Raw genomic sequence first — 11,105 nt, forward strand, 5'->3', positions numbered from 1 at the left:
TAAATTAAACACCGTCGCCCCATCTAAAAAGTGACCCGGCAACAAAGCTTCGGGTGGGATGAAAAGAGGAAGGCGATGACAAGGGTAACACTTCAGCCCAAAAGAGGAAGGAACAACGTGAGGCAAAGCGACAATACAACACCGCAAGCAATTGCCAAATCGTGACGGTGTGCTCACAACATTTGAGAAGTCATGCAAAAATTCGGCCTTTTCGCCGGCACGGTCAGTGATGTTTAAATCTCAAAACTAAACTGCAGGAATAAACGCGCTGTTTAAATGGATTATGATTGAAGCTCAATCTCTTGACAAAAACACAATTCAAAAAAAATTTTTTTTTCTAAATAGATTTCATAAACGGAGAATTTACGGAACAAACAATGCATGCAAATACTGGCTCCTCTCCATGTTGCAATTCAAGTGAACAATGAGGTGATTGGCATATGTCTGTGCGCCGCACCGACGAGTCATTGATTTGAAGTCGAGATTTAATCAAAAAGACCGAGACGCTAATTAACGGCGTCCTTGCTCTCGGGCCTAGATGACCCCAATGTTTTACAACAACGAGGCTTTTAACGTGCAGGAGAATGTGTTCGTGTTAAAATCCTCATCAAGTGGGGATGTGGAATTATTTGACAGTTTTAAGGTTTCACGCGTGGGTTATTTTGGTGTTAAAAGGAGGGATCCACTTCAGTGAAATGCTACTTCCTGGCAATTGAAAATAAAATTTGAAAAAATCACTGAGAGAAACGTAAAACGAATGACTGAAATATTGTAGTTGCACAAGTGTGCAAACCCTATTGTTTTCTTTTAAGCAGTCGCTAGTACAACAGGAGTCGACGCAGACTCGCCACCGTTTAAATTGACTCGGATTAACTGCAAATAAATTCCAGGCGCTCTAGACAGAGTTTGCTGACATTGTTTTGCTTTCTAGTGGAAGCCCGAAGCTTTTGTGCTTACACGGACTGCTATTTGGAACTGGTCATAATTCCCTACATGTTGTTGAAAGCCCCAGGTGTCTCAGAAAAAAAAAAATGGCGGTATTCTTTATCTTGGTTTCATTTTCTTTCTCCGTGTCACCACCCCAAAAAAAAAAAAATGGGTGTGGGTAGACTTTTTAAATCCACTGTAACTCGTCCTGGAACCTTTCGTTTATCTTGGGGTTGCGACAAAATATTTGGAGTCCGCTATTGTAAATAAGCCCGCCTTTATAATACTCCAAAATTTTGCAACACCCGCAAAGCTGTAAGTATTTCTGCTAACTCACAAACAAACACAAATGGCTAGGAAAACGTGTGTGGGGGAGGGGGGGATACAATACACTAAATAATTCCACGTCGTCTATGCAATAAACTACTTGTGCCTTTCCAGCCCCCCCAGTGGTCCGAGGGGCAGCCTGCAGCTGAAGTCGAGCTGGTGGGAAAAATGGGAATGTGGTGATTAAGACTGGGCCTATATGACCTTCCTGCTAAAAATACACTGTTTACCCAAGACCACAGCCAAGAAATCACTGGACTCAACGCAGGGGAGAGGAGGAGGGGGAGGGGGAAAAAAGTCATGTTTTGAGAAGGGAGGGGTGGTGTGACAGGAAGTCTGAGTGTGTGACTGCAGGAGAGAGAGGAGAAGGAGTGAGAGTGTGTGCGCATGTGTTTGTGTGCATAGGTGGGTGAGATCAGCGGGGGGGGGAGTCTATTCCAAAGCAATAGAGCCTTTTATTTGAGTCCAAACGAAATAATGAAGCGAATGTCAACATTCTATATGTGCCCAATGTGTAAGCTGTTTGGGACAGTTCGATATCTGACAGACGGGTGGACAGACACTCAGACGGGCAATTAGCAGGGGCCCCCCTCTATCACACGCTGGCAATGTGCACACAAACATTCACACGCACCGCAGAAGATACACACTGGCCTCTTTCAGTCATGACTGCTTGGCAGCTGACATGCAAAAAAAAAAAAGTAATCATAATAAATAAATAAATAAAAAAGACTTTTTGAAGGTAAAACGCTGAGAGCGAAGGAGAAGTGTCGACTTCCCCTCTGGCATACTTTGTGGACTACAATTTGCTCCAGTCAAGAGAAGTACCTGGAAGAATGAGGACAGCAGAACTGATGATGCAATGTAATGGAGAAAATTTCGATACTTCGACAGATAAGACTCTGGTCCAGGTTTGGACCAGATACCAGTCTGTATGGACCCAGACCTATTTTGACCTAATTTTGACTAATGCTCCAGCATCTGCGGAAGGAACAATGACTGCAGCAGTCAATGTCTCTTGTATAATGTGAATCGGGGAGGTGCTGTCTAAAGTAGAAGGACATATTTGAAGGACAGATCCGATAGCCAGTATGGAAACTAATAAGTTGTAATGCAAAAGCAGAAATGTCCACTATGATGTCTGTCAACGGAATTTGCAAACAGTTTTGAAAGGCGCTATATAAACAAAGTTATCATTATCATCGCTGTCCGCGTCGTCGTTCTCGCTATACTCGATGACTTGACTGCGAATGACATCGACGAAGGCTTCCTCGTGAAATCATGTTTGGACTCCAAAGTAAACACGGGCTGTGCTCCATGCGACTTGAGACCGCAGATAACGGACGCGTCCCTTTGTGGTGACTTATCAGTCTGGCGTGGCTCCGCACAGGCGAGGAGTGGCCGTGTTCCGTCATTGGCCAGGTAATGATCAAGCGCGGGCGCTCTCTAATCTCAACTCTCAGCGAGCGTGATTACAGTGGGGGCCGCCTTTTGACGCAGTCCTTTAAAAAGTTAATTATGACGTGTGCCTGAGGCTGTCGCCGCCACATTTTAAGAGTGACACACAGACACAAATGCGCACGCACACACAGACACACACGCATAAACCAGTCCAGTCAGAAAGTTAAGTCTTCCTCCCTTCCAGCCTGAAGCGACGTCCTAAAATTGCCTTCCTCCTTTTCATTTGATGAGCTCGATAGTCCCCACAAGTTGAGCTTTGTGAGTCATCGTCTTCCGAGTCTTCAGATGTACAGTGGAGATTGTCGCTGAGGGAAGCGTGGGTGGTTGGGAGTACGGGGGGTTAGGGGCGGGGTGGCTGGCGGGGTACGATAAGGGCAAGATGCCAGAGATAGAGCTTGGTCACGTCACTGTCTAAGATCACAGCCCGACACTAATGGTCTCGATGAAGATGCCCACTCTTCACCAATGAGTCACCAAGCTTGCGGTCATAGGAGCATTTTCAAACGGTTTTGCATTTATTCAGAAAGGAAGTCACTTTCAACTAAAAAGGAGAACCTTTCTGTAGGGTGGCGTGGTTGCGTTTCCCGCTACAGTGTAGACACCCGTATGTTTTCAAAAACATGAATATGAAGCCGAGTAAAGCGATTTGGACCACATCAAATTGGATTTTTCAAACTATGACGCGTTTATCGGGAAAGGTGCAATTAGCAACCCATTCAAGTTGACCCTGGACTTGCTGACAACATCCATAAATGATCATTTTGAAACGGTTTTGTTTTAAGCAGGACAGTCGTATCCCAACATAAGGCCAAATTGAGCATTTTTTTTTTTCCGTTTCAAAGTCAGCAAATGCCCGATTCTTGGATCCTTCTAAAATATTAGCTTAACGATTTTTCTGTGGCGTGAGCTGCAATAAGAGCGATTTTTCCTGCCCTCTTTACTCCGATCCATCCATGCTTATCCCAAAGCCTTATTATAGTCGCAGGTGAGCTGGAGTCTATGTCAGCTCTCCTACACCCAGGACTGGAACACTTTCTCCACCTTTTACAATTTTGACAGTGGAAACACCAACCAAAACACACGTAAAATGTTAAAAGTCACAATTCTTACACAATCAGTCGGAACAGGACTGTATTGTACCACTGGGACAGTCCCCCCCCCCCCAAAAAAATAGGGTTGTAAAGTTTTCTTATCATCTACTCAAAAATCTGGACGTCAACCACTAGCCGCTTCACAAGCTAGCACTCGCTTGTCCTACCTACTAAGGTACTCAATCACCGTTTCCTCATTCACCGTCTAACGCAACGCTGATGGCAGATACGGCCTTGGAAGGACACGAAGCAGAACCTAAATGTGTGAACGAAACCAGCAATGTTTCGAGCGCTTTCTGGCTGGGTGTCGCTCCACCAGCTGAAACATGACGTCCCATTGTGTTATACGCGGGGAAACGAGTGGGCTCTCGCAACTGGCATTTGTTTAAAAGTTTAAAATTAAACACGTCACACATGTGCTGTTACAATAGCGTATAGTTGAAGTAGACCAGACGGGACAAGCCAGCCTTTAGAATCAAAATAAATGGGGGAGTGGGGTGGAGGTCACAAGGGAGAACCGATACCGGCACACGCGCAAATATGCATTTACTGTTTGCACACACACATGCACACGTGTGTTCTGATACGAGGCCTCATGAGATACCGTGTGCTGTGCAGGGAAGTGGACACGCGTGGTTGACGACTTCCGCTTTTTTTGCAACTTACCCATTTGTCCCATTTGCTGTACGTGTCGGCTGAGAAACGTGAATCACCTCTGATGGACTCTGTCAATAGAGGAGAGAGGGAAGAAAGGATCAATATGCGCTACTTTGGCTAACGCTGAACAACTGCTACATCTATATTTGTAGCTAGTAGGTGCCCACCCCTTTAAGCTAACGTTTAGCGAAAGGAATAGCCCACCGATAACTATTCGATCCCATTCTTCATTAGCCTTGAGTCAGTAGTCTTACAAAAACCTGACCCCGGAACACTTGGCTTTCACTTGCAAGGGTAGCAGCGAAAGCAAAGCAGCCTCATTAATGTGGGCAGCAGGAGTTGGGAGGGCAACAGAGGAATCGTTTGTGCGACAGCTGCATGTAGCCAAACCAGCAAAACCCCAAAGATCTACATCAGGGATCGGTCAACTCTCTGAACAGGTTGCTCACCTGAAAATACCTCGGGGTCTTGAACCAACACGCTCCGTTTTACATCTCCCATTGCAAAAATTAGACGAGTAACCAAGCCGGACAATTTACCGAATAAGTATTCACATCAAACCCTCGCTCAGTTTTTACCTGGATACCGATCTCATGTCCTCAAACTAATTTTTCATTCCGGGACCGCTCTGGTAAACAGACATTTCTTTTCACAATGTTTCGTCCTGTACATTCCCAACATGACCTTGGAAAACCCCACAAGACATCACTGCTAGCTTATTCACAATTTGGAGCCGTTCCCTGGTGGCAGGGCACCGCTCTCTTTGTCCCTGCGGCCTGACTTGGTACGACCGAACCGCAGCCTAAACCTCAACCTTGGGCCGGCTCATGTGGCCAGCCCGGCTCAGCCCGAGGTTGCTGGTTTACCTGAAACCCAATCCAGGTCAACAATAGGCCCACTCATACACACACGCTCACACACACCACACTTTACTACTGGGCAAAGCGGTCTAAGTATAGCCCTTTGCCCTGCAAAAACACTCCACGGCTTCTTTGCGGGTGGCTCAAAAATAACCAAGACTAAACAAGAACTGTCAATTTATAGGCCAGTTTGGAGTTGTGAGATATTTATGAATCAGACGGGCTGAGGGAGCAAAGGGGAGCTCGAAGGAGGAGATTATATGAATGTTTAACTCGGGGGAGAGGTACTGTAAACGTCAACGCGGGCCGCCAAAAACAACTGAGCTACACGTCAGAAAGGAGTCTTGTTGCGCCTGGTTAAAAAAAACGTGTCGTGTACTGTAATTCTCTTTTGCCCATACGCATGTCAGCCATAAAAAAAAACTGAGCCAAGCAGACGGCTGTGCCGGAAAACAAGAAATTACTGCTAGTCACGACAACGGTTTAAAAGTTGTAATTCCTGAACGTAAACCCACGCGTGCGTCAATAAACCTAAAAAGGTTCAGGTTAAAGGCTTTCAGTATTGTGTGTAATTCCAAACAGAACGTGACGCTGCTTGGTGTAGTCAGCGTACTAAATGGGCTGTGGGATGAGGAACAAGGATAGCGTGCGATGCAGAGCCTTGGCAAAAGCTCCCCCTTGGACGGGTCGGGGATGAATCACTCCAGAATAGAGCAGGGCATGGAAGGAGAGAGGGAAAGATGCCGTGATGCGTTTCGTCCCGTGGCTGGCTTCCACTCCATGCCCCCCCCCCCTTCATCCCCTTTCCTCCTTCCCCTCCCAGGCTACTCTCCCGCTCTCTCTTTCCAGTTCTCCTGGGAGGCTGAGTAACCATGAGGAAATGCTTGGGCTCAGCCAGTGTCGGTCCAAAGAACAGATGTGTGGCCTGGAGGTGGTGAGGCGGAGACGCAACGGAAACCAAATAGAAAAGCAGAGCAGGACGGGCGAGCGCCGACGACAGGGGGCAGCAGCAATGCGAATATGGACACTTTTTTCCGCCAACAGGAAGCACATTTTCAATGGTATCTTTTGCAATACCCTTGTGGGGTGAGGGGCGAAAGTACATCGTATCTTTAGACCCTTAAGAAACAATTGTGCCAAGGCTAAAAATAAATAAAAAAAGGATTTCGGTAAACCACAGTTTAGTGGTGTTTGGGTGGGGTGGGGCAATGTACAGTATTCTTAAAAGGTACTGCTTTTGTAGGCCAATTAATTTTTTCGGCTGTAAGCCCTTTTGGGTGCGTTAGCAGAGGGACTGGAGAGGGCATGGTTCCCACTCTTCCACTTGCTTTTTATTTATGGACCTTTTAAGGACTTTTGAGGGCTAATTTAACAAATTTTTAAGGACTTTTTCTCCATTCGGCAGCGGATTCACTATGGATTTAATGAACAGAAAGCCACATATCACTGAGCTGGTGTTCAAATCATTTCTGCCAAAGGAAGGGCACGTCTTTATTTTTAGGGGCAATCAGCTAACCCTTTATTTGACATACTGTATGTCCCGAAGTGATCACGTGATCATCATCGGAGCTGATCGGAGATGGCGGGAAAAGCAGAGCGGGAACCAGGAAGGCATGCAGCCCGACAGCGGGGTTTGAGGCGAAGGGCGCCAGGCGCATTTTCCGACAAAACTATGAATTGGAAGGGTGGGGAAAATGACATACACAAATGAAATGAACACCACAGGTTAAATTTTAAGGATTTTTATTGATTTTCGAAGCTTTCTTTGAAAATTAAGGACAATTAAGAACATAATTTTACAACTTTTTATGGATTTTTATGAACTTTAAGAACCCGTCTGAACCCTGGAGGGACTCCTCGTCTCTGTAGCTTTTTCTTTCTTCCAGAATTACAGCCACGTACACTTCGGGTTACAATAATGGAGATTTTACACTTCGGGAGCACACCTGTATCTTTTTGGTCCCGGAAAATGACGAAAAATATGCTTTGACATCCAATAATAATGCTACAATTTAGTTTTTCTGTCTTACAGACAAGTAATCTAGAACATTTATTGCAAGAGAGCAAATGTTGTTGGATGGACAACATGAGAATCAGGCAGCGCCGCAACCTCCCGCCAAAGGCCAAATATTCATGCGAGCTGTAAGCTGTGATCACGTTTGCCGTCTCCCATGAATCATCAGATCCATTATCCAGATTTCGGTCATTCAATGTAATGATTTACTGGGCTGTGTCACACCACTCCGTGCGGGTTTGGTGAAATTATACGGAGTACTCTTTGAGTTATGCTCGTAAGAAAGTGTGAAAAAGCAGTCGTACTTTGCAATCGGCGGTGGGAAAAAAAAAAGCTTCCTGTCTCCCGTCACTGCGGGTGTTGAGCTCAGCGCGACTATTTAGGCAGCTGTCGGGTAGCGGCATCTTTGAAGGAGCATTGCAAACATGCAGGAGCAGGGGTCTTAACTTCTCGAGCGTCATTATTTTCGGACTTAAAAGGTACTTAGGGCTCCTACACATCTTGCTGAGGGAGCAAAATGCCAGAGATGGCAGTGAGGGTTTCGGGTAGTTGGAAATTGGGAGACGCCACCGACACTCTTAAGTTCGCTGCGGTCATCCCTGCTGTGTTTAAGCGTTGAAAGGCCCGATATACACACATCCAGGGAGGTCCGACCCGCCGCTGCATGAAAATGTGTGCGCAGGAAACATAGCGCTCGGCACAGGCGGCGGAACGCCGCCCCGAGGGATTCTGCCTGGGAGTCACTTTGGACCTGCCCGGAGCTTCCAGCCAAGCTACCCTCCCCCACCAAAGCCACAACACCCACCTCCGTTGACCCCGAGGAAAGACAAACACTATCAGCTAAGATGTGTGTACTCGTAGGGGAGGGGCTGGCGGGGAGCATAACGAATTGTGCTACTTCAAGACTAGGTCAGCTGATGAAATTGGCTTGGAGTGATTCAGCTGTGGTCTTAATTGAGGGCTCGGTGTGAACTATTGACTCCGATACAGGATCCAGGGTAGAGCACAGTGAGTCAGAGCTACAGGAAAAGTGGATTAGAGGAAGTGTATTGATTCCTCCGCAAGAAGAAGGTCATCACTGATCAACGAGAGGTCCGAACCGATACGGAGGACAACATCAATGGCGATGGCAAACTCACGCCCCGATGCTGCCAAAGTTTTGTCGACAAGAACCTTGCACTGATATCAGTACCCAGCATTGATATTCGAGTGAATGAAAGGATTCCTGCAAGTGAGAGCTAATCTAATAAAGCCTAAAGAAGGAGTGGGAGGGAAAATGAATTTCAAATAAATAAATTTAAAAAAAGACATGTAATCGGAGGGTGACCACAGCTGCTGCAACTGTGTTCCCTTTATGGTTGCTCTGTAACAGTTGAATCCCCCGCTTCATCTCATAGGATAATCTTATTTTATCATCTGCATGTTAATACTGGCAGAGCTGGAAACTCTACCACAGAAATAACGTTTGTTTTTTTTTTGTTTTTTTTAAAGCAGCCATCAGGCACCCCGTCTGAATTTCAGTATCAAGTGCAGATGTGCGTCGTGTGGATGGCCAAGCATTTGGCACGTTATAAAGTTGGGCAGCCAAGACAGCGCGTCATCTCTTACGAGCGCCCACGAGCAACAGATGTCACCCTTATCTGGCGGCCACTGCTTCAGTTGACGCTGTGGAGCTTTATCTGCCGTTAACGTTTTCATGCAAATTGCTATGATCCCACACTGGTCTTTACAAGTGCACCGAGGGGTCAAAGGCGGACAGATAAGCAGATATGAAGAATAATTAATGGCTCCATGTGGTACTACTTACACCTGCAATTCTTTACACTTACTTAGAGATTGCGGGGAAAGGTGGAGGGGGTAAAAAAAAAAAGCACACAGAACTGTTTCAATATGTCTTGGCACGTGTGTCGAACTTATTAGCTCTTTCGAATACGACCATTTGATTTGACAATGATTGCAGTCAAACGCTGAGGTCCAAGATTCCTCCATTTGCTGACCTTACTCAGCTACACGACAGGGTCAAAATGTTAGAAACAGCTCTCGGGATGATGCAGTGCAATTCCACACCATTTTGCACCGCTATGGTACTCAATCTGTACACTGACATCTCAATGAATGCATGGAACACATTTTCAAGTGCAAAAATAATCCAAATCATTGCAGTCCCGTTCCTGTAAACTGACTTATTTCCCTTCTAACTATACCTCAAATCATGACACTGCAAGTTTAACCTCGGATTTGCATCTATACTGTATATTGTACAGTAAAGGGTCATATAGTGGTACATACAGAAAAGAAGCCACCTCAGCACAGGGCACCAACAATGCCCCCTCACAAGGGAAATTGTGGGGAGGGGGGCACGCACAATACTGATCTCTCTGTGCCTGATCACATGATGAACATTACAGAGGGGACAAGGCTGCAGTCTTATTTGAAGCCATACACACAAGGATCCCTTCAACACACTGGCGCTTGCATCAGTGTGTGTTAGTGTGTGTGTTTGTGTGTGATTGCACAATGAGTCCCAAGCTCATTGCAAACCCACACACACACACACACACACACACACACACACACACACACACACACACAAATACACACTGAGCGTCCCCCCATCACAAAGTGAGGATTTCCACAAGGCACATGTGAACACTTGGAGGTGTGTGCTTCACAATGTGGGTCAATTAGAAAAACACTTGCGGTCCAAACCATAATTAATGCTGTTATTTGATCACTGGTGCGGTATAAAATCAGTTCAGAGCACAACGTGGGACTAAAAAGTGAGTTTTGTGCAATGAAAACGTGTCAGTGTGCAAAAGGAGCCCATATGTATGAGATTACAATGCATAAGCGACATAAAGTGGCGAAAGGAGTTAATGGGGTGGGGTGGGGGGGTGCAGGTGTACTCTCCTTACCTGTCCATTGGGAGTCAGGTCGTCCTTGTTGCGCAACTCAAAAGACTCTTCCTCCTCTTTCTCCCCATAGTCCCTACCCAGCAAACTGAAGCCCTGGCGGCAGCACAGCAACCAGCAGACACCTTGCAAAGGCATTCAAATGAGGTTAAGTGTGTCGCCTCGTCGTATCCAGGTTGAAGAATTCACGAGTGGTGGCGGCGGGGCGGCCTCGGCGATGAGAGGGAGCAGAGTGCGCGCCTCCGCCGGGGCAAACTCTCCATAGAGACCCGACGACGAGGATGGAGGGAAGCATGCGACTCTTCCCCCCGTGAAATGGACACAACACCCCTCCGAATGGAAGTTGCCCACTAAACTGTTCAAGGCAATTCAAGAAGTCAGTCCACCTTGCTGTCCTAGAAGTTCACTCGTCCTGAAGCAAAAGGCACAGAGCGGAAAGCTAATTCCACACGAGGAACTCGGGGTTCAAAACAACGCTTCGTGCATTTCAGAATTTCGCCAAAGTTGGTGGAATATAGTAAAAAAGAGAAAAAAGTTAAAAGGTGACACGGGAGACTACCGCTGTCAGGGACAGATCGTTTCACACTGAGGCATGCTGTGGCTGAAGCAAGCTAATTCAGCCAGAAAGCAACGCCCATGGACTTCGGATCTGCAATCTGATTGGCCTAGAACCTACACTCCCCGCTGCGTCACCGGCATTAGACACGCCCCCCCTAAAAGCTGCCAGCGGATCACGTGTCCTGACGGCGCTGTTCTACTATCGTGCACATCACCATGACGAGGAATGTGCAATAGGCAGTGCACAAGTGTATTGTACACAGTAAGATACTAGGTGTGTGTGTGTGTGTGTGTGGGG

The 11,105-nt window shown here is 46.6% G+C and overlaps 1 protein-coding gene across 1 annotated transcript in view; it reads right to left on the bottom strand.

Moving 5' to 3' along the window:
- Positions 1-10,950, bottom strand: part of plekhh3 (pleckstrin homology, MyTH4 and FERM domain containing H3) — a 34,006-nt gene extending 23,056 nt beyond the window's left edge. Inside the window, exons 1-2 of the mRNA XM_019875722.1 lie at positions 10,253-10,950; positions 4,473-4,531 (exon numbers count right to left, since the gene is read on the bottom strand). Coding sequence (XP_019731281.1) covers positions 4,473-4,531; positions 10,253-10,387 — 194 coding nt within the window. The 5' untranslated portion in view covers positions 10,388-10,950. The remainder of the gene's footprint in view (positions 1-4,472; positions 4,532-10,252) is intronic.
- Positions 10,951-11,105: the final 155 nt, after the last annotated feature.

Source organism: Hippocampus comes, unplaced genomic scaffold (genome assembly GCF_001891065.2).
Source record: "Hippocampus comes isolate QL1 unplaced genomic scaffold, H_comes_QL1_v1.1 scaffold93, whole genome shotgun sequence".
NCBI lineage: Eukaryota > Metazoa > Chordata > Actinopteri > Syngnathiformes > Syngnathidae > Hippocampus > Hippocampus comes.